We start from the raw sequence: 25,108 nt of genomic DNA on the forward strand, positions 1-25,108 counted from the left end.
TTTTTGAATTCTCTGGGCTCTGGTTGTCTATTTCCTTTTCCAGGTTAGGGAAGTATTCAGTGTTATTTCTTCAAATAAGTTTTCTGTCCCTTTCTCCTTCTGGTCCTTATGGGATGCCTGTAATGCTAACATTGATCCTTCTGATATTGCCCATAAGTCCCTTAAGGTATGCTCACTGTTTTGTTTTTCTTTTTTCTTTTCTTTTCTTTTCTTTTCTTTTCTTTTCTTTTCTTTTCTTTTCTCTTTTCTTTTCTTTTCTTTCTCTTCTCTTCTCTCCTTCCTTCCTTCCTTCCTTCCTTCCTTCCTTCCTTCCTTCCTTCCTTCCTTTCCTCCTTTCTTCCTTCCTTTCTCTTTCTTCCTTCCTTCTTTCCTTCCTTCTTTTTTCTTTCTTTTCTTTCTTTCTCTTTTCTTTTCTTTTCTTTTCTTTTCTTTTCTTTTCTTTTCTTTTCTTTTCTTTTCTTTTCTTTTTTTTCTTCTTCCTCTGCATTGTCTTTGAGTCCACAGATCCTTTCTTCCATTTTGTGTAGTCTGTGGTTGAATCCTTAATGTTATATTTTTTCAGCTCAGTTATTGTATTTCTCAGCTCTACGATTTGTTTGGTACTTTCTGATGTTTTCTGTCTCTTAGTTGGAAATCTCACTTTGTTCATGCATTGTTCTCCTGACCTTAGTGAGCATCTTTATGACATGAACTCTTTGTCAGTTAAATCACTTGTCCCCATTTTATTAATAATTTTTTCTAGGGACATCTGGGTGGCTGAGTAGTTGAGCGCCTGCCTTCGGCTCAGGTCATGATCCCGGGGTCCGGGATGGAGTCCAGCATTGGGCTCCCTACGGGGAGCCTCCTTCTCCCTCTGCCTATGTCTCTGTCTCTGCCTCTCTCTCTGTGTCTCCTATGAATAAATTTTATTTATTTATTCATGATTTTATTTATTCATGAGAGACACAGAGAGAGAGGCAGAGACATAAGCAGAGGGAGAAGCAGTCTCTCTGCAGGGAGCCCAATGGAAGACTTGATCCCAGGACCCCGGGATCACAACCTGAGCCAAAGGCAGATGCTTCAACCACTCAGCCACCCAGGTGTCCTCATTAAGATGTTTTCATGAGGTTTTAGCTTTTTCTTTCATTTGCAATGTATTCCTGTTTTTTCCTTTCCCTGACTCTGTTTATTTCTGTGCATTAGGGAAAACAGCCACCTTTCCCAGTTCTGAAGGAGTGGTCTGGTGTAGGAAATGAACCTTATGGTTCAACTCTTTACTAGTTCTTGGTTTTCTCTCAAACCTTTTCGATTTTCCGAGCAGCCTGCTTTGTTTTTAGTGGTGGTCAGTATTTGAGGGTTTCAAGACCTGTCAGTTTCCTAAAGGGGGAGGATCTCAGTCTACACCTGGGTTCAGGCTGATTGGAAGCCTGACTGTGAGAGAGCAGCTTTAAAAGTCTGCAAATACACCTTTCTTTAGGGGAAGACTGGAAGATAGGCATCTTTGTCTGCTTTTACTGAGCCCTGGGATGATATAGCCAGTTAAGAACTATTTCTTATTTCACTGCTGTCCTATTGAACCCAGAAACACAAGCTCCACTGGCCATCTGCTTTCAGTTATTTTGGGTATAAACCCAGAGTGGAATTGTTGGATCATATGGTAATTCTATTTTTACTTTTTTGAGTAATCACTATACTGTTTTCCATGGCAGCTACACCATTTTAAATTCCCACCAACAGAGCACCAGGGTTCCAGTTTCTCCACATCCTTGCCAATACTTGTATTTTCTGTTGTTGTTTTTTTTATTAAATAGTAGTCATCCTAATGGCTATGAAGTGGTATCTCATTATAGTTTTTCCTCTTCACTGTGTTAAAATACACATTATATTTACTGTCTTAACCATTTTTTAAAGATCTTATTTATTTTGCAGAAAGAGAGAGCATGTGCAAGCAGGGGGAAGGGCAGAGGGAAACAGAATCTCAAGCAGACTCCATGCTAAGCCCACATGGGGCCTGACATGGGGCTTGATATTACAGCCCTAAGATCATGACCTGAGTCAAAACCAAGAGTTGGCTGCTGAACCGATTGAGCCATCCAGGTGCCCCTTAACCATTTTTTTAAAAAAGTTTACAGTTCAGTGGTATTAAATACTTTCTAGTGTTGTACAGCTATCACCATCATATATCCCCATAACTCTTTTCATCTTGTAAAACTGAAACTCGATACTTATTAAACACGGACTCCTCATTCTCCTCTCCCTCAAGCCCTGCAACCACCATTCTACTCCCAGTCTCTATGATTTCAACTGCTCTAGGTACCTCACATCAGTGGATCACACAGTATTTGTCCTTTTGTTGACTGGCTTATTTCATTTCTGATAATGTCCCTAAGGTTCATCCATGTTGTAGTGTGTGTCAGAATTTCCTTCTTTCCAAAGATAGAATGAGAGTCCATTGTGTATATATGCCACATTTTCTTTTTCTATTCATCCGTTGATGGAAACTTGGGTTGCCTCCAGGTTTTAAGTATTGTGAATGATGCTGCTACAAATATGGGTGTATCAATATCTCTTCAAGACTCTGTTTTCAAATTTTGGGTAGATACCCTTAAGTGGAGTTGCTGGATCATATGGTATTTTAAATTTTTTGAGGGATCTCCATACTGCTTTTCCACAGTGGCTACACCATTTTATACTCCCACTAACAGTACACAAGGGTTCCAATTCCTCTATATCGTTGCCAATGCGTGCTGTGTTGTTTATATATATATATATATATAATAACTATCTTAATGGGTGTGAGGTGGTATCTCATTATAGTTTTGATTTGCATTTTCCTAATAATTAGTGATGTTGAGCAAATATTTTCATGTGCTTATTGACCATTCATGTTTCTTCTTTGGAGAAATGACTATTCAGGCTCTTTGCCTATTTTCTAATTGGGTTGTTCAGGGGGTTTTGTCTAGTTTTAGGAGCTCTTTCTATATTCTTCATATTAACACCTGGATATAAATCAGATACATGATTTGGGAGTTATTTTCTCCCATTCTGTGGTTGCCTTTTCACTCTGTTAATTATATCTTTTGATGCATACAAGTGTGTTATTTGTATTTGTATTGTAGTCCAATTTGTCCATTTTTAAAATTACCTGTGCTTTTAGTGTCTTATTCAAGAAATCATTGCCAAATTCAGTATTATGAAGCTTTTCTCCTATGTTTTCATCTAATATTTTTATAGTTTAAGCTCTCACAGTTAAGTCTTCAATCATTTTGAGTTAATTTTTGCTCATGGTGTGAGGTAGGGGTCCAGCTTGACTCTTGCATAAGGATATCCAGTTTCCCCAGCATCATTTGTTGAAAAGACTATCCTTTTTCCTTTGAATGGATATCCTTTTTCAGCATCCTGTTGAAACCATTTGGCTGTTATATCCTATTCCTTTGGTCTAAATGTCTATCTTTATGCCAGTACCACACTGTTTTGATTACTGTAGTTTTGTAATAACTTCAGAGATTTGAAATCAGGAAGTACAAGAATTCCAGGGCTGTTCTCTTTCTTTCAAGATTGTTTTGGCTATTTGGAGGTCCCTTGAGATTCCATATGAATTTTAGCATGGGTTTTTAAATTTCTGCAAGAAATGCTGTTGGGATTTAGTAAAGATTCCATTAAATCTTTAGATACTTCAGGTAGTACTGACATCCTAACAATATCAAGTCTTCCTATTTGCATAGGATATCTTTCCATTTATTTCTGTCTTTTTGTTTCTTTCAGTCATGTTTCATAATTCTCAGGGTACAGGGCTTTTACTTCCTTGGTTAAGTAAGTTTATTCCTAAGTATTATATCCCTTCTGATGCCAGGGTAAATGGAATTGTGTTCTTAATTTACTTTTTTTTTTAATTTTTAAAGATCTTATTTATTTATTTGAGAGAAAGAGATCGAGCACAAGCACAAGCAGGGGGAGAGGCTGAAGCAGGCTCCCTGCTGATCAGGGAGCCTGATGCAGGGTTCAGTCCCACAACCCCAGGATCATGACAGATGCTTAACCAACTGAGCCACCCAGGTGCCCCTTAATTTACTTTTCAGGTTATTCATTGTTAGTGTATAGATATGCAACTGACTTTGAGTGTTGATTTTGTGATTTGACAACGTTGCCAGATTAATTTATTTGGACAGATTTTTTGGTGGAATCTTTAAGATTTTCTAAGCATAAAATCATGTCATCTGCAAACAGAGGTAATTTTACTTCTTCTTCAATTTCTATGTATCTTTTTTCTCCCTCCCTCCTTTCCTTCCTTTTTGCTCTGGTTAGGACTTCTGGTACAATGTTAAATAGAAGTGGTGAGAGCTGGCAGCCTTGTTTTGTCCCCGATCTTAGAGGAAAAGCTTTCCATCTTTCACCACTGAGTGTGATGTGACCTGTGGGGTTGTTGTATGGGGCCTTCAGTATGTTGGGGTGCATTTGTTCTCTTCCTAGTTTGCTGAGGCCCCACTTTTCCTATTTCCTTTTTCCTCTGTCCTCAATCCAGATGTTAAACCAGCTTGTCCTTTTCCCTCCTGCGTTCTAAGGTAGACACCTGAAAGAAAGCAGCTTTAATTTCCCTTCTTTGGAGAATTTCCCCGTAGTTCTCTTCCCCTTTTCATCAATTTATCCATTCATAGTGCAAACCTTTGTTGAGGTTGCACTGTGTGCCAGGTGCTCTCAGGGTGCTCTCCTGCCCACAGGAGTTATCACTTATGTTGTCTCAGTCTTCGCAAGGGCCATTGGAAATAAAACGATCTCTGTCTCCATATCCACCAGCAGAGGGGCTGGCTCAAAACAGAGCCAGCTTCTATAACTCCTTGTCCTGCTTTGTTAACCTCAGGCTGCTGCCATTTCTGTGTCCAGCTGTTTAGCCATGTTGCTGGTCCATGGGCAGGTGTTTCCTGTCCCTCCTGAGCTGGCTGTGTTATAGCGGGAAGGGCCCAGGTTCAATTCTAAAGTCTGTTTTCTCTCCTTGTGTTGACAGAAGTCCTGGGACTTTGTCAAGAAGTGTAAAAACAACATGCGTCCAAATCGGAGCTTGGTGGCTCAGCTGTCAGAATGGGAGAAGGTGATCCTCGGAGATTTTGTCACAGACATCTTCGATCCACTCTACTGATCTTCTCTGTGGTCCAGCTATGGGTCCCGAAGAACCTTGTGGGGGTGGGGTGGGGGTGGCGCTCTTGTGGGTAGTGGGCCAGGCTGTGTAACCAGGTTGGTGTGGAAAGAGAAGGCCTTTGCTGCCTGGAGTCTCGTGTCAGCCTCCTGTGGTTCTTCTCAGGCTCCTCGTTCACACCACAGAGCAGGTGTACTCTGCTCAGACTCAGCAAGAACCCCCATCCCTGGGTGATCCGGGACCACCCCTGCCACACTCCTGAGGCTGCCTCTGGAAGAGCTTCTGGCCCTCTGAGCAGCTCTCCCACAAGTCCCTGGCCACTTGGACCCTTTGGAGGTTTGTTTGGGAGGAGCTAGCTAGCTACAGGGGTTCCTCCTGCCTTGTGTTGGTCCACATGGGTGTCATAATGCCCACCCGCGGGCGGATATCTGCCAGACCCAGAGTTGGCCCAGATGCCAGGCTCCACAGCTCTGAGATGCTATTGGCACAAGGTACACCCTTGCCTCAGCCCAGGTCCCAGCACACCCCACCACTCTGCCCTGTTGATGATTTGTTCAGATTTCCTTTCTTTCCTCTCCCACTCATTTCCTCCCCCACTCATTTCCTCCTGGCTGGGTTCCCTAAGAAGAGATTACTACCCCTCTTAACTCCCACACTCATGTTTCTAGAAGCTTCTTCAGAATGTGCTTCCCAGCGCTGACAGCACCCACAGCACCAGTCAGGAGAGGGCACGCAGGATGGGACTGAAAAGGAATTTAGGATGTCCACGTTCATTCAGCATTCCCTGCCATCTGCGTGCAGCTGGGGGCGGGGGGACACAGAGGTGAGGGCCATCTCACCTCTCAGGACTCTCTGCTGAAGGGTAGTGCCCCACCCCCTCCGTCCCAGGAAGCCCAGTTCCCTCAAGCAGGGGGGTTTTGCCTGAGGAACAAGGACTTTCCAGTCAGCGCAGACTTGGGATCAGTTAGGATACGGGCCAGAACAGAGCTCGGGAAGGCTGCAAGCAGTGGCTCAGAGACCTTCGGGCGGGAAGGGCAGAGCCACCGTAAAGTTTTCATCGGGGCCATGGTGAGGATTAGGCTTGGGCATTAGCGCTGGCAGCCTGGCGGCTCTGTGAAAGGACAGCAGCGGTGAGCCTGGAGGCAGGGAGCCAGCAAGGTGGCCGCTATAAAAGTCCATCCGGGAAAAGCCGGCTCGGAAGCCTCTCCCTGCAGAGGCGCAGCTTTCGCAAGGACAAGAGCGTCTGAGGCAGGGGTCACCTCCGTGGGCCTCGGTTTACCGCCAGCACGGGGGCCGCAGCTCTGCGGGCCCTAGCGCGCGGCTGCCGCGACCCCGTGGAGCCCCAGCCCGGGAGCGCCGCCGCGCCGGCCCCGGGCCCCCCGAGCCCCCCGAGCCCCCCGAGCCCCGCGGGGACAGCGGCCCCTGCTGCACTTGGCCCCGCCCCGGCCCCGCCCGGGGCCCGGATTGGCCCAGGCAGGGGGCGGGGCCAGCGCGCTGGCGGCCCCAGGCCTTTTCCCATTGGTGGCGGTGGCGGCGCGAGCCCGGAAGCGGCCGGGGGCGGCGGCGGAGGCGGCGGAGGCGGCGGAGGCGCCTCGGGCGGGCCGGGGTTGCGGCGCGGCTCTTGACTCGGGTTGTCCGGCGCGTGGCCTGGCAGCCATGCAAGCCCCGCCCGGGCCCGCTGGGCGACTGCCTGCGGGACTGGGAGGAGCTGCAGCAGGACTTCCAGAGCATCCAGGTGAGTCCCGGGGCGGGCGCCCATTGGCTCTGAGCCACGTCTCTCCGGCTGGAGGTCAAGGGTCGGGCAGCCCTGGGTCAGGCAATAGGGGGTTCAGGGTCAAGGGTCGGAGGCCCTGGCGTCGCCCCGGAGGGCGGCGAGGCCCTGGGTCCTGGCGGCCCTAGCCGGACCCTCCCCTCGGCCTCGAATGCGTGTCCGGCCGCAGCTCCCCATCGCGGCCACGCGGCCGCCCCGACCCCGCCGGGAACCCACGGAGCCTGGCCGGCCGGGGGCCTTGGGCGGGGGCCTCGGAAGCGGGCCGCGACCCCTGCCCCTTCTCCGCCCTCTCCCAGGAGAGTGGCCGCCTGAGTCACAGCCCCGGGCCCCGGTCCCTCAGCAAACCTGCGGCGGGCGCGGGCCGGGCGGAGCCGGGAGCAGCGCGGGGGGCCTGGGCCGGGGTGAAGGACAGCACCCCCGAAGGCAGGGCTGTGTGGCTGCTGTCAGGAGAGCTGGGGAGGAGCGGGTGGGCCAGACCCTGCAGGGCCCTCGGGGCAAGGACGCGGTGGGAAGCTTTCCCCCAGCACTGGGGAGCCACGGCAGGAACTGCCTGCATCTGGCCTGTGTGGACCATTGTGCTGTTCTGGGGGAGGCCAGCAGGGAGACGGCAGCAGGTCTCCCCTAGACAGGAGAGAGTAGCTGGTAGGGGTAGGCAGACGGGGCACGTGTGGGGTTTTGAGGGGGGGTGGTAGCCCTTTTAGGGCCCCAGAAACAAGACCTAGGAAGGGTAGAGCCCGGGCCAGCTGTGTACTTGGTCATGCCTTTGTCGCTTCTGGACTGGTTCCAGCCCTTTCCTGTCTGCATTGAAGCCTTGCCGCCCCCTGGCCTGGCCAACCCTGCTGCCACTAGTGTTCCTGGAGTCCAGAGCAGGGCAGACCTACTTTCCCATACTGACCCCTGCCTGACCTTCCTCGTGCTGCCCCTTGTTGTCTCCAGGGTGCTCTTCTGGAAACTCACCCACCAGGGCAAAGTGCTCTGGAAAGCTTTGGGCCAAAGGTGCTGGGGGAGGGGTGAAAGAATTGGTCTTCACGGTGGTTGTAAGTGCTGAAGCCTGGTAACCTTTAACCTGGGAGGCAGATGCTGGGAGTGCCAGAGCAGCAGGCTTCTTGGACAACCCCAGCTCCTCGGGCACTAGCCAGCTGGGTAGGCAGGAGGATCCCGGAGAACCAGAGTGGCCTCAGGCTCCTGGAATCCTAACTCAGGGCGGAACAGAGGGGTGGGGACAACAGAGGGTGGGCTGAGATGAAGACAAGCTCTGTGGAGCTAGTTTGTCTCTGGGACCGGGATGCTGTCTCTGGGATGGGGATGCTGCAGGGGCTTCTGGGCTTGCAGGGAGAGCCCCATCCCTTGGCTGGCCCTAGGGAGAGAACAGCCTCAGGGGGTCCCTGGGCTGGCTGCCTCCTTTCTTGCGCAGACCCTCCCAGGGAGCCCCTGCCCACCCCCACCCCCCACTTGCCCAGCAGGCTCTGGCTCAGGGGCCTTGCCAGCAGCCTGAGCCTTATCCTGCCCGCTCTCCAGGAGACACACCGGCTATACCGCCTGAAGCTGGAAGAGCTGATCAAGCTGCAGAACAGTTGTACTGGCTCCATCACTCGGCAGAAAAAGCGGCTCCAGGAGCTGGCTCTAGTCCTGAAGAAGTTAGAACTGGCCCTCACCCCCCACAGAACCCCCCACCCCCACCCCGCCCAAGCCTCCCATACCCCCCTGGCCCAGGGCTGGGGATGAGTGTCAGATCTGGGGCAGGTAGAGAACTGGCACTGACTCCTGAGTGTCCCAGGGGCCCTGTTTGCCCTCCTGCCCCACAGGGGTCCAGTGTGACACACCCCACCCACCACCCCACTCCCCTCCTCTGACTCTGGATTTCGTGGGCCCTACAGATGTAAACCCTCCCTTCAGTCGGGGGCCAGAGAGGCTGCACAGGAGCTGGAGAACCAGATCAAGGAGCGCCAGGGCCTGTTCTTCGATATGGAGGCCTATTTGCCCAAGAAGAATGGGTGAGACTCCCCTCCCCGGAGCTCTGTTCACAGACACTCCTGGGAGAGTGGCCTGAAGCATGGTCTTGCTCTACTTCGTCACCTGGCCAGCAGATGCTCCCTGGACCCACTCTGGGCTGAGCAGGCAGGCACGAGTGACAGTGACAGTGACAGTGGATTGAGATGGGTGTTTTGTGGAGGAAGGACAGGGGATGCAGGAGCAACAATGAGGGGCACCTCACCCAGCACGGTGGTCAGGGAAAGCCTAGAGGATCAAGGAGTGAGCTGGGCAGGCACAGGAGGGCGGGGACAGCATGTGGCCAGAGCTCAGGGTGGGAGGTGGAGAGGAGGTCAGAGGCAAAGCTGGGCTTCCGAGCTGGCTTCAGGCCCAGTAGGCTGGGCAGAGTGACCCTTAGGCCAGGCACAGTTGCCGAGGGGGATGGCAGGGGACTGTGCACAACCCTAGGTTGAGTAAAACACATACAGTGGAGGCCACGGGCAGCAAGACAGCGGGGAAGGAGCATGTCCCAGAGGGTGACGAAGGAAGGAGCGGTGGGTATCCTCAGATCAGACGGCCCTGGGGTGGGGGTGGGGGTGTTGGTGTTGGTGTCAAGTGCCATACAGAGGGGCAAAGTCAGAGATGGAAATCAGGGATCAGCCACAGGGTGGTGGAGGGGAAGTTGCTCATGGGGAGACAGGTGAGTGTAGGCAGCTCTTCAAAAGCTTGGAGGTGAGTAGAAGGAGAAAGCGGCTGGGGCAGGGGGAGGCTCATGCTTGGCTGTTTGTGTTACTTGGTACCTAGGGAATCTTCGAGCATGTCTACCTGCGGAGAGCTCGGCCCTCAGAGCACAGACCTGGCAAAGGGGAGTCCCAAAGGGAGATCCCTGGGGAGCTGGCAAGGGTGGGGCGTGGGGCCTTCTCATTTGTGATGAGAGGATGTTTAGAGAGGGTGAGGAGGGGTCCTGGAGATGTCAGCCACCAGGAGCGAGGGTTTGACGAGGCCTCGGCAGGGATGGCATGGCGTAGGGAGCCGGTGGTGATGCTTGGAGGTGGCCTGGTCCAAGTGCCCACCGCACCCCATCGTCTCTTCGTAGCCTGGGGCAGGTTTCCGAACCCCTCTGAGCCTGTGCCACGGCCCGAGTGTGAACAAGGGCTTAGGTTGTCGATGCACTGGTCGGGCACACAGGCTTGGTCACCTCTTGGAGCTCGCTGGCAGAGAGGGGTGATCACACAGGCTCCGTCAGCAGAGTGATGGCATCACGAAGCTGGGGGTGATGGGCTTGACAAGAAAGTGGCTGACGTGGAAGGGGGCTTGGCGACTCAGCTGACTCGGGAAGGGAGACCAGCCTCAGGGAGGGCCAGGGTCCACATGGTGAAACCAGCTTGGGAGGCTGGATACCCGGCTGTACACCCGGGGTCAGAATACGAGCAGAGTTTCTGAGGGACCCCGCTCTGGCTGGGAGGGGGCCCCGGTGTGTCCATAATGTGGGGCTCCAGGCTGAAGGTTCTCGGAGGTGGATGGGTGACGGGGTGGGTGTGCACAGAGGCATTGAGTCCTGCCCTGGCCCGGCGATTAGAGCCGTGGACATGGCTTCCATGGGGTCGGGGAGCCAGGCTGCCCGGAGGCCCTGAGGTGGGGGGTCTGGGGGGACAAAGGCAGGATGTTTGGTTTCCTTGGGAGCAGGGAACAGGCAGAAAGGCGGGAGCCCAGTGTTTCCTTCCAGTGGAGCTGGTCCACACCCCCCAGGTCAGAACCCTAAGCACTACCCAGGGAAGGCCGCTTGGGGGGTGGCGGCCCCCTCCTGGCCTGGCCCCTGGCTCTGTGCACCTGGCGTTCCTCTGTTGGGGCCTCTCCTCACCTGGCGTCCCCTCCTCTAGGTTGTACCTGAGCCTGGTTCTGGGCAATGTCAACGTGACACTCCTGAGCAAGCAGGCTAAGTAATTTGCCATCGTGCGCTGGTTCCCAACCCACTCTCTGCCCTCCTGGGTCCTTTGCATCCTGCCCCAGCTCCCCTGGCTGAGCCCTGGGGGGCCAGGGCCGCTGTCCCCTGCTGGTACCTCGCCGGCCCCAAGCTGCCTATGGAAGCGCGTCTGGAGCAGGAGCCTTCCTGCAGGCCGAGGCTGGGGTGGGGGGGCCCTGCCGGCAGCCCAGCCTGTGCCACGAGTGTGTACCCACCCAGGTTCGCCTACAAGGATGAGTATGAGAAGTTCAAGCTCTACCTCACCATCATCCTCATCCTCATCTCCTTCACCTGCCGCTTCCTCCTCAACTCCAGGTGAGTGTCCTGCTGCTCAGGCCCGTGCCCTGCTCCCTGTTCCCCGCCGGCGCCTGCGCCCACCCTCCGTATCCCCCGCAGGGTGACAGATGCCGCCTTCAACTTCCTGCTGGTCTGGTACTACTGCACGCTGACCATCCGAGAGAGCATCCTCATCAACAATGGCTCCCGGTGGGCGAGGGCAGGGCCTAACATGCTCCCGGGGTCAGGGAGGCTGGGGGGGGTGCCTCTGGGGAGGCACGGGACCAGGGTACTGGTTTCCTCCCGCTTCGGCCTGGTCCTGGTCCCCGTCCCCAAGCACTGGTCCTCGGGGCCGGGGGTGGGGTGGGGGCCCGGAGTGACAGTGGCTTTCTGATACAGGATCAAAGGCTGGTGGGTTTTCCATCATTACGTGTCTACGTTCTTGTCAGGAGTCATGCTGACGTGGTGAGTGGCCAGGCTTGGCTCCCAGGGCCTGGGGGCGTGCAGGCCAGAGAGAGAGAGAGAGAGAGTGAGCTCACTCCCCTTCCCTCGCTTTCTGCCTTAGGCCTGATGGCCTCATGTACCAGAAGTTCCGGAACCAGTTCCTGTCTTTCTCCATGTACCAGAGTGAGTGTCTTGGGGGGGCTCGACATGAGGTGTGGCTCAGGACAGGAGGTGTGGCTCCTCCACGGGGAGGGCTGGGCCGAGGACATGGGGCACCAGCACTGTCAGCCCCGCTCTCACTCCCCCTGCCCCCCAGGCTTTGTGCAGTTCCTGCAGTATTACTACCAGAGCGGCTGCCTGTACCGCCTGCGGGCCCTGGGCGAGAGGCACACCATGGACCTCACCGTGGGTGAGCCAGCTGCCTCCGCTCCTCGGGGATCCTTGGGGTGGGGGGTGGGGCTGACGGGCAGGGGTCCTTCCCCACCCCCGGGCCTCTGAGAGACGTCCCTGTCCTGCCCCTTCCTCCTCACAGAGGGCTTCCAGTCCTGGATGTGGCGCGGTCTCACCTTTTTGCTGCCCTTTCTCTTCTTTGGACATGTAAGTTGTCTCTGCCCCGAGCGTCTGGCCGGCATCCCTGGCTCTGGCTGTGGGCTCACGGGGGACTGGCTTCTGCTGTTTGAATCCCGCTCCCACGTCCCTCCCTCCCAGTTCTGGCAGCTTTTTAATGCGCTGACCCTGTTCAACCTGGCCCGGGACCCTGAGTGCAAGGAGTGGCAGGTGAGCCGGGTGCCCTAGGTGGGACGCCGCGAGGGCCATCGCCCGGCCCTGACCTGATCCCCTCTCCTCCCCCAGGTGCTCATGTGCGGCTTCCCCTTCCTCCTCCTCTTCCTTGGCAACTTCTTCACCACCCTGCGGGTTGTGCACCAGAAATTCCACAGTCAGCGGCATGGGAGCAAGAAAGAATGAGTCTGGGTCTTCCCCTGCTTGGCTCCCCACGGCCCCCCTGGCCTGGAAGGGGCTTCTGGCCCCTGTGTTGAAGGGGATAGGAGGCTCCCCTTATCCGGGAGGGTCCCTTCTGCTCTCCCTGGGGTTTTGTGGGCTCTGTGGGCCCCGAAGGCGACACTAGAGGAGGAGGACTGGCCCCAGCAGCCTGAATAAAGGAGGAGCAGCAGATAGGTGGCTTGAGGTGTGTGCTCTCCCATGGGTGAGGCGGGGCCTCGGCGCTACCACGCCTGGGGTGTGTGGAGCACCTGAGCTGCTGTCCCTGGGGCTCGAAGATGAGTGGACCCAGGGGGAGACCCCACACCTACTCAAGCGATAGCAGCCAAATACAGAAAACAGAACTTTATTCCAAGGACGAGAGAGTATTTAAAATTATTTACAGTCATTGAAAATAACGTGGAGGGGGCTGAGCCCCAGCTCTGCGAGAGGAGTCCCTTCTGCGCAGCCCCCCAGGCCTGTGGTGTTCACACAACACACACCCTTGACCGCTTGCTGCAGGGCTGGGGTGCTCCAGGGCTTGCGCCTCGGGGCCTGGACCAGTTTCTGCCCCTGGGCCTGTCTCCTGGGGGAGGGCCTAGCAGAACCCATCCCGGGATACTGGCAGAAGGGGGCCAGGAAAATGATTACACGGGGAGGCAAGTCTGTGGGGCCCGAGTGGCCGAGTGAGGTGGGGCCGGGTGGCTTCTAGCTCCACACGTCCAGGGAGTAGCGACCCTTGGTCATCAGCTTCTTGATGTAGTCCACGGCCTGGGCATGCTCCATGGCCCCCACCTCGGCCACGATGTCGTAGAAGGTGTTCTGCACGTCCCTTGCCATGTTCCGAGCGTCCCTGGGGTGAGAAGAGGGGGCGCTACGCCAGGGGGCCCCCAACGGGCGGGCAGGCCTTGCATCCCCCCTCCTCTGCCCTCACTCACCCGCAGACGTAGATGTGGGCGCCCGCCTCGTGGATCAGCTGCCACAGATGCTCCTTGTCCCTCTTCAGTAAGTGCTGCACGTAGACCTGGGGGGGAGGCAGAGACCCTGTGAGCAGCAGCCCCATGGCTGCGAGTCCCGGCTCCCACCCCCGGCCCTGAGGCCTCACCTTGTGGGGCTGCTCCCGGGAGAAGGCCACGTTGAGCTGGGTGAGGGAGCCGTCCTGGTGGAACTGGGCCAGCTCCTCGCGGTACAGGTAGTCCTCGTCAGAGCGGCGGCAGCCGTAGTAGAGCAGTGTCTCCCCCACCTCCTTGCCTGGGCGGTGGGGCAGGAGTGAGCAGGGACGTGGCTGCACGGGACCTCACGGGACCCCAGAGAACCCCGGCCAGGCCCGCACACTTACCCTGCTGCCGCAGCCAGGCCCGCTCCTGGATAAAGCCGATGAATGGGGCCACCCCCGTGCCGGGCCCCACCATGATGACCGGGGTGGCCGCCTTGAAGGGCAGGCGGAACTGGGACTTGCGCACGAACATGGGCACCAGGGCCCGGCGCCCGTTCTCCCCGGCCGGCTCCTTGGCGCGCAGCCAGCTGGTGGCCACACCCTTGTTGATGCGGCCGGACCTGGTCTGGTACTCCACGGCCACGGCGCAGATGTGCACGGAGTTGGGGTGGACCTGGGATGGGGTGGGGTGAGCACGCCTGAGGCTCCCTCCCTGCGGCTGCCCTCCCTGCCTCCATCCTGGGATCCTGCTCAGGGCTCTTCCCCACCCTTGGAGTGCCCCTGGCTCCCCAGAAGCCATTCCTGGTTGGCCCTGGACACGGGTTGGGAGCCGGTTGTGGTGTCCCACCCGCTGGGCCCTGGGCTCTAGCTGCCTGCCCGCACCCCTGGGGAAGAGCTGGGGCCATAGTTTAGGGCACCCCACAGGCCCTGCCCTCTCTAACGAGCTGCCCCGCACCTTGGAGGACGAGGCGATGGAGTAGTAGCGGGCCTGGAGCCGGGGCAGCAGCTCGCACAGGTGGTCGATGGGGGGCCGCAGGGACGGGTAGTCCTGCAGGATGGCCAGGATGTGCCTCCGGGCCTCCACCACCCAGCTCAGGTACAGCTCCTGGGGGAGACGGGAGCGGGGTGAGGCGCGGACCGAGGTGGCGGCGCCCTGGGTGCCGGCAGCGGGAGGGACGGGCCTACCTTGCCCTCGCCCGAGGAGGAGGCCATCTTGCGCAGGTGCTCCTGCTCGGTGGGCTCAGAGGCGTACTGGGCCAGCTCGTAGAGCACGTTGGTGCGGGGTGGGTTGGTGATGTCCAGGTAGTAGGTGAGGGCCGTACGGTAGGAGGTGGGGCAGGGGAAGGGGTGCTTCTTGTTGGACTCCTCTGCGGGGAGAGAGGAGGAGGATCTGGGGTCGGCTGCTGCTATGGCACCTGGAACCATGGGGCCTCGGGCCCTGGGGACTCATTTCTACCAGCTACCTCGGGCCCGGGCTGGAGGAGACAGGGCGGCCTGGATTCCAGGACTCACCGTCAAGGTTGTTCAGGGACATGACGACGTCCAGGTCGGCACCCAGGATCTCGCCAAGCTGGTTGACCAGGGCAGAGTCATTGGCTGGGTACACGGCCACATGGTCCCCAGATTCATACCTGGGGGGTGGAGGGGAATGTGAGGCTCAGGTGGGGTGGGGTGGGGGAGGTGGCCTGGAGGCCCCAAGTGGGCTGGGGGCAGGGGCGGCTGCTGGCACCTGAGTTTGGAGTCTGAGATGTCTAATTCCAGGTGCATGAGATGGCGCTCCGTTCCCTGGTTCAGTTTCCGGTTGGTGGTGACCGCGGCCAAGAACGGATTCTTGGCATCAAAGGGGCTGGGTGGGGAGGAGGGCAGCTCAGTGATTGGCCAGGTCTTCCATCTGAATCTCCCTGCCCCCAAGGGACCCTTCTGGTTTCACAGGACACGGGGAACCGTAGAGCCAGCCTCCAGGGGCCCCAGGAAGGCTCTCCAATTGTGTGAAAGGTTCTCCCACGGGTCCATCCACGGCAGCGCTCCCATAACCCCCCAGAGTGAGCAGAGCTAGGTTATCTGTTCCTCATTTACAGATAAGGAAACAGAGGCTGGCCCCTAAAACCTGGGGAGACCTGCCACATGCCACCCAGGAGGACCCGGCCCCTTGAAGATGGCTCCCCAAGACCGAGGGTGACGGGCCCCCTGGTGACGGGAGCGGAGCACCCTCACCCCCCACCCTGGCCTGTGTGCCGGCAGATATGGTTTTACTCTGCATGGTCACTGAAATGGGGGACTCTCCTATGAAGGCAGAGCTGCCGGTCTTCAATCCTGGGGGCACCAGAGACTTTTCCTGGGCGCTCCCAGGAGCAAGGCAAGTCAAGAACCCAAGAGAGGAACAGTGTTTTTGGACAAAAAGTCCAAATACTGAGGCAGGTCTTAAGGCAGTGAGCCCTTGTGCTGACGTTCAACCTGGACCCACAGCCAGACTCACTGTCCTGCTCTGAACACTGGTCTACAACCCCGCCCCCGGGATCTTTATGGAGCACGATGTCAAATGAACAACACACTGAGCTCCAGTCTCCCTGGGGTCGGGCCCTGGCCTGAGGGACCACTGGGAGGGGGCAGGGGAGAGGCTAGGGCCAGGGTGCGGGCAGCCTCCCCTCCCTGCTCTGGGCCTCATGCCCTCCTGTGTGGTGGAGATGAGATCGTGGTGCTCCCACCCATGCCTGTCCTGGACGAGGGGGGAGATAAGGAGGCCCCACGGGATGGCCAGTTGCTGGGTGTGCAAGGGCCACAGGCCCCCAACCACACTCTCCACCACTCACGGTTTCTGGTTCTCGTAGCTCTTCAGACGGCCCATCTCTCCCACGTACACCTTGGCCATGTCTATGTCTGTGTGGATCACAAGCTCATACTGGCGAATGCTGGAAAGGGGAGACGGGGTGAGGCGGGGAGGGTCCTGAGGTGGTGGGAAGGAGAGCGAGTGGACACGGAGCCAGGGAGGTCTGGGGCAGCCTGGGATGCTGCAGGCTTTGAGGTCATTCTGTCATAAGGTGAGGAAAGCCCTGCGTGGTCCCTCACTTCCAGGCAGAGCCCAAGTGCCTCAGTCTGGGACTGGGACCCTCTCATTCTATGACTGAGCTTCTACCAGTTTCTCAATGTGTCTCCCCCAGCCTGTTACCTCACCAGGCCTGGTCTCCCACCCTTGGGGGGCACTGGGCTCTGGCCCCCACCCAGTCTGTGGGCACACCCTCACCTGGACTCCTCTCCGGTGGCTTCCACCCCGAAGTGTTCGCATACGGCCGGCCAGAACTGCTCTCGCCACGTGATGAAGTCCTCCTCCAGGCTGGTGAGAGGAGGGAATGAGCCCAGGCCCAGGGAGCCCCTGCCGCGGGCTGGCCACCCCGGGCACCCCTGGGCCCCCGACCCCCTCCCCACGCAGCCGGAGGCCGCCCATGGATGTGACTGAAGGGACTGGGCAGCGAGAGGATGGGGTAAAGCAGGGGGGTGGGGTGGGGACCGCCGTCCGTTGTCCTGGGTGGTGCCTGGCAGGAGACTCGCTGACGCCTGGCTTCGTGCTCCCCTCAGGTGCCACAGTTGGCCCCAACCCTGTGGGATTGGGGACGAGGGGCAGGGGGCAGGCACTCACTTTCCATCATCATCGCCCATCCCCAGCTCAAAGATCCGCTGGGCGCCAAGCTGCTCCAGCCGCTTGTCCACGTACTTGCCCATGGCATTGAAGTGCTCGTAGGTCTTGTTCCCAAGGCCAAACACCTGTATGGACAGAGGAGCGGGTCTGAGGCTGGGTCGAGGTCAGGGGTGGGCCTCTCCACTGCACCCTTGGGCCTCCATGGTAGTCAGACATCTTGTGCTGTGAGGCGGGACCCCCTGGCCCCTGGAAGTGGCTTTGTTTCAGTGCCATGCAGCCTGTAAGCCTCAACCCTGGGTGGGCAGCAGGTTGTTCCCCCTGCCCACCTGGTGCTCCTGGCCCTGCTAGGAGGCCATCTTGGCCAGCCTGCTAGGCCTTTCTCGACTTCAGCGTCCCACAACCAATGCCCCCTGGAGACAAGTGGGACTGGGGACAGGGGAGGAGATGTTCTCAGCATGGGGCCTGGGCAGAAGAGGCGGCTGCCCCGGGCCGCCCCGCCAGGTGCCCCAGCTTGAAGCCCCCTGTCCTGACACCTATGCCTGCCCTGACTGGTCAGAATGAGGTAGAAACTGGAGGATTTCCCCTTGGACACGGGGTCCAGAGGCCCAGGAGAGGTGCCACAGGCTGGGAAAGCCCCTGGAAGGAAGATGGTTGGCTCACCGCATACTTGACTCCAGAGAGGTCCACATCGGTCTCCTGGAGCCAGTCGTAGAAGTCCTGGGCATTGTCTGTGGGGTCCCCTTCACCGTAAGTGGCCATGCAGAACACTGCCAGGGAGTTCTCGATCTCTGGCAGGCTGCCCAGGTCGGCCTGGGGAGACAAGAGCCAGGCCCAGGCCCAGTGACCCATGACTGAGCCACGTCGGATCTGCGCCTGATGGGATGCAGACAGACGAGCCCATGCCCTGCCCACGCAGCTGCCAGCCAGGGATGTCCTGTGTGCTGTGGGACGGGACAGAAGGGCTCCTTCGGGAAGGGGATCCAAGCAGTCAGGGAGGGCTGCATGGAGGTGGCTGGCGTTTGAACCAGTGAGTGGGACAACTAGACATGTGTTAGTTTTGAGTGGCGGCGGTACTTTGCCATAGGAAAGGGAGCAGCAGGCACAAAAGAACACATGTGGGGGCCTGGGTGGTGACCGGCAGAAGCAGGGTGGGTGCTGGGCCACCAGCTGGCACTCAGAACCTGGTTCCCTGTGCCCCCGGGGGGAGAACCTCATCATCCCACAAAGTCCTGGGAGCACAGCAGGCCCTAACAAACTGTTGGCCAACTTAAAACACAGGTCTGCAGACAGATGGGTGGTGGTGGCGGTCACCGAGACTGAAGGTCGGGGTGGGGTGGGGACGGGAGCCCAGGTCTGAGGGAAAGGACGTGGGCAGCAGGCTGGACCTGGGCCATGACTGGCAAGGACCCCATCAGGGGAGGAACAGGATGGCGACGCTGGACGCCTCCCCAAGACCACCTGCTCTCTGCCAGCCTCTTCCCCTCCCTGGCCCCTGCCTCTACCTCAGGCAGGCCTGGCTGTCATTAGCTCTCCTGACGCCCCACCAACAGGCAAGCAGACCACTGGAAGCTTCCTGGGCTCTGGAGAGCTGCCGCCGTGCTCGGGGAAGGATGAAGAGCAAAGGCCAGGAGGAGAATGAGCAGGGCAGGCCTGCCCCACATGGGCAGAGAGGCTAGGGGCAGCAGACAGCAGGCAGTGGGCCCGAGTCCCGCAGACAGTCCTGTGGCGACACCTCGAGGGCAGCTGATGGGGGACGGGGGATCCTGCATCTCCAACAGGGGGCCTTAACCCCCCAATTCTCAGGCTCCCCAGCCCCTCCGGAAGTGCTCCGGCCCCGTGGGCCCTCTTCCTGCTCTGGTTACAGTTAATACACAAGAGACACGTGAGTTAATACAGCCTCGTCTCACAGCCCAGCTGCAGGGGTCTGTGAGATGCGCCCCCACTGCTCAGGGTTGCACGGCCGCCTCCCCTGCTGCTGCAGTTTGAGGGCAGAGCAGGGAGATGGCAAACAATTCCTTCCCGGACGGCTGAGACCTGTTCACTGTTCAAGCCGTGCCTGATCCCCTGGTGCTGAGCACCCCTCCCCACACTGGGCCAGCTCAGGAAAGCCCAGGGAGCTTGGAGCAGGGCAGGCTGGGTATGCACGGCGCCCGGAGCTCACATCTGCACGCTGGGGCCACATGGCTGCCCGGACAAATGGCAGGGGCTGCCCATTCCTGTCTGTCCCTTTGGCTGGCTCAGCCCTTTACACATACGGCTCCATGATCTGGGCACCCTGGTCAATGCAACTGGAAGGGCCGGGGTGTGGGGAGGGCTCACCAAGTCATATTCCTCAGGGTCTGCAGCCATGCCCCGCATCCCGTAGCGGTGGGCGTCCTTGGACAAGCGGTTGGCAAACTCCTCCGCTGTCCCCGTCTGGGAGCCGTAGAACACAACGATGTTCCTACCCTAGAGAGGGCCAGACACACAGGGTCAGTGACGGACCAAGAGCCACAGGCTTCACCGGAGACTCGAGGTGACCGCAGGGCAGGCTAGGCAGGTGGGGTCCCTCAAGGGGCCCCCTTCCTTCCTGCCTCAAGTCCTCCTCTTTTATTTTTTTAAGATTTTATTTGTTTATTCATGAGAGACACACAGAGACAGGCAGAGACACAGGCAGAGGGAGAAGCAGTCCCATTGCGGGGAGCCCGACGTGGGACTCGATCCCGGGACTCCAGGATCACGCCCCGGGCTGAAGGCGGCGCTAAACTGCTGAGCCACCCGGGCTGCCCTCAAGTCCTCCTAAGTCACTTTGGAGTGATCGTCTCGCTGCCACAGCTACTGTGGTGGACAGTGACCAAGGCCACCCAGCCACACAGCTGCAAGATCATACTTAGGACAGATTGTTAAGTGACACATGAAAAGACACAATGGAATGTTCAGTGGAAAAAAAGTGAACAAATAGGATGTATAGCACACTCCCATTTTGTTCTGGACTCACTGCGTGTACATCTATGCATTTTGCTCACACACACACACACACACACACACACACACACACGTGCGTGTGCCAGGGGGAGACTTGCAAGCAGTATACCAAATGGAGAACCGTGGGCTATTCCTAAATCCACATTATACAGATCTAGACGATAGGAAAGGTACCCAGTGGATGGGCTCCCACGCTCCCCACTCCACCTGCCTCCTCCCCATGGCCTCTGCCACTGCTGAGAAACCGGACCTCTATTCCCCAGACTCCCTTGCGGCCAGGGGTGCATCAAATCAGGTCTAGCCCACTGGACATGCTCTGCAAGATCTGAAAGGTGCGAGTGAGGCACAGGTCGCCTTCCGGGCCCTTCTGTGGACATGAGGTTTCCCTATGGTAGGGCTCCAGTGCCCCCAACCCCTGGGGTGCTCTCTGGTTTGTGCGCAGAGTCCTAACGTGAGGGTACAAAGGACAAAAGAAAACGTATGGGTTATAATTGCCCTAAAGCATTCTCATACCTTTTATATTTCCCAAATGTCCTACAGATCATCTAAAAATGTATTTTTAAATAATCACTACAAAAACTACTTAGTGAAACAGGAAATCTCATGATTTCAGGTTAAGGGGACAAAAAAGGATATAAGATAGTAGCTAAATGTTTACAGTGGCATCAAAACACATGAAATACTCAAAATAAGCTTTCTGAGGAACTGGCAAGAAACCACCGATGAAGGATTCAACCAAAGTGAGCGGCACGGAGGCCTCGACAGACAGGAGGTCAGTTCTCCCCTCCTCGATCCGGGAACCAGTACGAGGTGCGATATCCGAACAGCTCTTTGTACCTCCACAACTTCATCCTCGAGGTGATGTGGAGAAAGAAATTCCTCCACTGGAACGTTACTTGACAATGAGGAGGAGAGATGCCGTGAGACAGATGGAGCCCAAAGCCGTGAGGCTCAGTGAAAGGCGCCGGCCGCGAAAGGCCACATACAGAATGATTCTGTGATACAGAAGGTCCCAAACCGGCAATTCTCTAAGGGGCCTAGAAAGTGGCTGAACGGGCTGCTCTGGGCTGAGGGAGAGCAGGTTAGGGGGTGGGGAGTGGCTGCTAATGGATACAGGGTGTTTTTGGGGTGACGAGAATGTTCTGGAATGGATTGTGGTGGTGGTTGGCACAAATGTGGGAATACGTTAAAAACACTGAAGTATATACTTTAAAAGGGTGACCTGTATGGAATATGAGCTGTATCTCACTAAAGCTGTTGCCCCAGAGAAATACATATAAAATAATGGCCAGGAAAACAGGAAAATAAGAATGGGGTGCTATTTCCTCGCAATATGGAAATTAAAACAAGCTTTCTAAACCTCAGTAGGATACTGTCCGCAGATGGCCAAAGTGCTGGGGCAGGAAAATATAGAAAAAGGCCCAAATATGTATGGGAATTATGTATTCAATAAAACTAGTGGGGAAAAGACAGATGCTATTACATGGAGCTTAGTGGGTACAAGACGTAGCCCTGGGTTCATGTCTCGCATCTTATACCAGGATAAATTCTCAATAGACTGAATTCTAATTATGAACGAGAGAGAACTAAAAAACACTAAGAAGAAAATGTGCAAGAATTATTTTCTCTTTAATGATCCAAATTGCAAATAACCCAAAGTCCAGAAGTCACAGGAGGAATAAAGTGCCCTGTACAACTTCTACACAGCAACACACACACACACGATGAGCCAGGTCAAGACACAAACTATTAAGTGGGAAAAATATTTTTTAATTCCTGTCACAAACAAGGGGATAATCTCCCTAATCATTTTAAGGAATTCCTCGAGAAGGATCAATCCCGACAGAAGGGTGGGCAAAAGATTTGAATGGAGGAGAATCTATAAAAAAAGAAATGCCATCACAACATCCGAAAATCCGCTGAAACTCATTCATAAGAAAAATGTAAATTAGAAATACACAGAGATAGCTTTTTTTTAAGACCTAGAAAACTGGCAAACTTCCAAACTTGGATGATAAACTCTCTGGCAAGGCTGTGGGGCAATAGGTCTTTGCACATGCTGCTAATGAGAGTGCCTGGTGCGACCCTGGGGGCGCGGGGTGGGGGCTCAATCTGGCAGCTTCTATCACGATTACTAATGCACTCTACTTTGGATCTAGCACTTCCCCTTCTGGGGTCGGACTGTATTTACGTATGTGGACAGTGGTCTCCAGAGCCGCAGCTGCATGTTTCTAAGAGCTAAAGGTCAGAAATGTTCTAAGTGCCCCTTGACAGGGCAAAGTCCAAACAAATGATCGTATTCACAGTCACATAAGGAAATCACGATGCGGCCACAGTAAAGGAGGTGGTGTCTCTGAACTACTATCGAAGGAGCTCCAACACAGATCGAAAGTTTAAAAATAGAAAGGTAAAGAAAAGCATGGTTTAGGGCAGTGCATGTAATATGCCACCTTTTGTGTTTTGAAAAGGTGTAAAATAAGAGTCTAGGGTTTTTTTTGGTATGTGCGCAGAGGCTCTAGAAGGATCCACAAACTGCTAAGAACAATGGTGATGAGTGGCAGTGACAGGAGAGAGGCTCCCCCCTGAACAGTCTGTTTGGGATTTTAAGCATGTGAATGCAGCACTCTCCCATAAAATGAAATACTTGAACACAAAGAACACCGTAGCTGTGCTCTGGCCACAGCTATTGTGAGGCTTACATCCTTCTGCTCAGCGCTGGGCCTGGGCTGGGAGCGCGCACAGGGACAGCCGCCCCCCCCCCCATCCCGTCCCGTGTCGGAGGGAGGGGCTAGGCTCACAGTGTTCATGAGGAAACACCAGAGAGTACGCTGTCCTGGCCAAGCAGAGCAGCTTCGAGGCTTTGGTTAGACGAGAATGTTTGCGCCCACTCTTCCCTCCTGTCCAGTGAAGGTGCCCTCCGCCCCGGTCCACCAGGGCCATGACCCCCTCCCCACCCCATAAAGGGCACAGACACGGAGAAAACTCACCGTCTTCTTCATCTTTTCCACAAAGCTGCTGTCTTTGGCAGAAGAAGTCCTGAAAGACAAAAATACCCGATGGGCATGGGACACACATGGCCAGCTCTGGCTGAGCTGCTCCACGGCGGGCACGCCAGCAGAGCCTCTGGCCCAGTGGCAGGACCCCGAGCTCCCTGCCGGCCCGGCTCCCCATGTCCTCTGCAGGGAGTCCAAAGCCACCTGAGACCCTGCCACTATCAGAGCCGGAACCTCCGGCCCCAGATAGATGAAAACAAAGAAGGATCAAGGATTTCATTCCGCCCCTCCCCATCCTGCCTAGGGTCCCAATGGCCCTGTCTCATCCCCAATCCCCACAGGCTCCCACGGCCACAGACTGGGGCATGCAAGTCCCTTCAGAAGCTGTCCCCAGCCTCAGCTGGTGCTCCCCTCCCCATGCCATACAGGGATGTGAGATTTGTATACCACTCCCTCTGTGATGGCCCTCAGCACTGTGCCCCCCCGTGGCCTCCGGCCCGACTGCTCCCACTCCACTTCCTCACCTGAAAGACCCCTGTGCCACCCCCAAGGGCCCCCTCCCATCCCTGCACTGGGGCCACATAGACCTGTTCTCTGTGGCCATGGCACCTTCTAGAGCCCTGGACCTCATCCTCTCCAGCAGCACCACTGCCTGCCCACTCTCCACCTCCTAGCTGCTGGCCTCCTGCCCCCCTTCCATTTCTCATCCTTTCCTTTATCTTCTTCCCTGCCCCAGGCCTGCGGGGCCATCTAAAGCCCAGTGAGGGGCACCTGGGTGGCACAGTTGGTTGAGCATCTGACTCTTGGTTTGGACTTGGATTGTGATCTTGGGGTTGTGGGACCAAGCCCTGTTTGGCCTCCATGCTCCATGTGGTGCCTCATTGAGATTCTCTCCCCTTCTCCCACTGCCCCTCCTCCTCCTGCTCGCTCACGCGCGCTCTCTCTCTCTCTCTAAAATAAACAAACCTTTAAAAAAAATAATAGGGATGTGAGGGGTGGCTCAGTGGTTGAGCGTCTGCCTTTGGCTCAGGGTGTGATCCTGGAGTCCCAGGATCAAGTCCCATATCGGGGTCCCCGCAGGGATCCTGCTTCTCCCTCTGCCTGTGTCTCTGCCTGTCTCTCATGAATAAATAAATAAAATGTTTTTTAAAAAATTTAAGAAGTAAATTAAAAAATAATTTAAAAAAGCCCAGTGAGCCTTGCTAGGGACCCTCAGGCCTAAGAAAGCAAGGAGCACAAAATGTACCTCTGAATGACAAATCTTTGGGATGTGTGATATATAGCCTGTCTGAATGAAGTGACAAGTCTGAACGCTAAAATGTGGTTCAAAACGACACTACTAAGGAAATGAAAGGTGGGCCGTGGCAAGGGAGATGCTGCAACATGGGCACATGTGATGAAGGACTTGGGTTGAGAACGTAAGAAAGCCCTACCAATCAACTGGAAAAGATGGACAATCCAAGAGGAAAATTGTCAAAAGACCTGAACAAGCAAGTGCTTTCTTAAAGAGTAATGCTATTGTCGGGAACATCATTCGTTATTAATTACCAGAAAAACAGAAAATAAAACCATAGCAAGATGTACCGCGCACTTACTAGAAGGGCTCCGACCAGGAAAGGCTAAGCCCTCACCTATCGCCGAAGCTGCTGGAGTGGACATGGCACAGCTGTTCTGGAATGCTGCTCGGCGGTGTCTTCTTTAAACCTATAACTCAGAGCTTCACTCCTCGGTGGACACTGGACAGAGCTCACTGGTGCCTGTGCACCAAGATACACTCACGGAACATTCCGGCAGCGTTAGACATGTGGGTGCCAAACAGGACCCACAGGAGAAGAGACGGACTGTGGCTTATTTGAACAACAGGATGTTCTCCTGTGCAGTATGCATGATCACGACATGCGCGGGGATGAATGAGTCCAACGTGTGATGCTGAGAGCGAGGAGCCAGATGGAAGAGTGTAAGTGTCCGTCTGTCCGACGTCATTATACAAAGTCCCCATCAAGAGAAACTAATCCCCAGGGACCAGAGTCAGGACCTGGCGAGGGACAGCAGGGGCTCCCTGAGTGC

The 25,108-nt window shown here is 55.9% G+C and overlaps 3 protein-coding genes across 14 annotated transcripts in view; 2 read left to right on the top strand and 1 right to left on the bottom strand.

Moving 5' to 3' along the window:
- STYXL1 (serine/threonine/tyrosine interacting like 1) overlaps positions 1-5,243 on the top strand; it is a 64,982-nt gene extending 59,739 nt beyond the window's left edge. For all 5 annotated transcript variants that reach the window (XM_055340953.1, XM_055340950.1, XM_055340951.1 and 2 more), the window contains one exon: positions 4,982-5,243. In XM_055340953.1, coding sequence (XP_055196928.1) covers positions 4,982-5,113 — 132 coding nt within the window. In that variant the 3' untranslated portion in view covers positions 5,114-5,243. The remainder of the gene's footprint in view (positions 1-4,981) is intronic.
- Positions 5,244-5,562: 319 nt separating this feature from the next.
- On the top strand, positions 5,563-12,708 carry TMEM120A (transmembrane protein 120A). The gene is made up of 13 exons (XM_055340712.1): positions 5,563-5,601; positions 6,396-6,845; positions 8,400-8,518; positions 8,759-8,875; positions 10,733-10,792; positions 11,035-11,130; positions 11,212-11,301; positions 11,491-11,556; positions 11,657-11,718; positions 11,852-11,944; positions 12,068-12,132; positions 12,244-12,312; positions 12,388-12,708. Exons 1-13 carry the CDS (start codon positions 5,563-5,565, stop codon positions 12,499-12,501), a joined length of 1,440 nt encoding a protein of 479 aa, XP_055196687.1. The 3' UTR covers positions 12,502-12,708.
- Positions 12,709-12,864: 156 nt separating this feature from the next.
- LOC129519243 (NADPH--cytochrome P450 reductase) overlaps positions 12,865-25,108 on the bottom strand; it is a 67,292-nt gene continuing 55,048 nt past the window's right edge. For all 8 annotated transcript variants that reach the window (XM_055339607.1, XM_055339613.1, XM_055339608.1 and 5 more), the window contains 14 exons: positions 23,036-23,084; positions 19,404-19,532; positions 17,745-17,894; positions 17,085-17,209; positions 16,692-16,781; positions 16,261-16,359; positions 15,180-15,296; positions 14,963-15,081; positions 14,636-14,817; positions 14,406-14,555; positions 13,853-14,123; positions 13,619-13,764; positions 13,452-13,537; positions 12,865-13,366 (listed from right to left, as the gene is read on the bottom strand). In XM_055339607.1, coding sequence (XP_055195582.1) covers positions 13,222-13,366; positions 13,452-13,537; positions 13,619-13,764; positions 13,853-14,123; positions 14,406-14,555; positions 14,636-14,817; positions 14,963-15,081; positions 15,180-15,296; positions 16,261-16,359; positions 16,692-16,781; positions 17,085-17,209; positions 17,745-17,894; positions 19,404-19,532; positions 23,036-23,084 — 1,858 coding nt within the window. In that variant the 3' untranslated portion in view covers positions 12,865-13,221. The remainder of the gene's footprint in view (positions 13,367-13,451; positions 13,538-13,618; positions 13,765-13,852; positions 14,124-14,405; positions 14,556-14,635; positions 14,818-14,962; positions 15,082-15,179; positions 15,297-16,260; positions 16,360-16,691; positions 16,782-17,084; positions 17,210-17,744; positions 17,895-19,403; positions 19,533-23,035; positions 23,085-25,108) is intronic.

Source organism: Nyctereutes procyonoides, unplaced genomic scaffold, assembly GCF_905146905.1.
Source record: "Nyctereutes procyonoides isolate TBG_1078 unplaced genomic scaffold, NYPRO_anot_genome, whole genome shotgun sequence".
Lineage (NCBI taxonomy): Eukaryota > Metazoa > Chordata > Mammalia > Carnivora > Canidae > Nyctereutes > Nyctereutes procyonoides.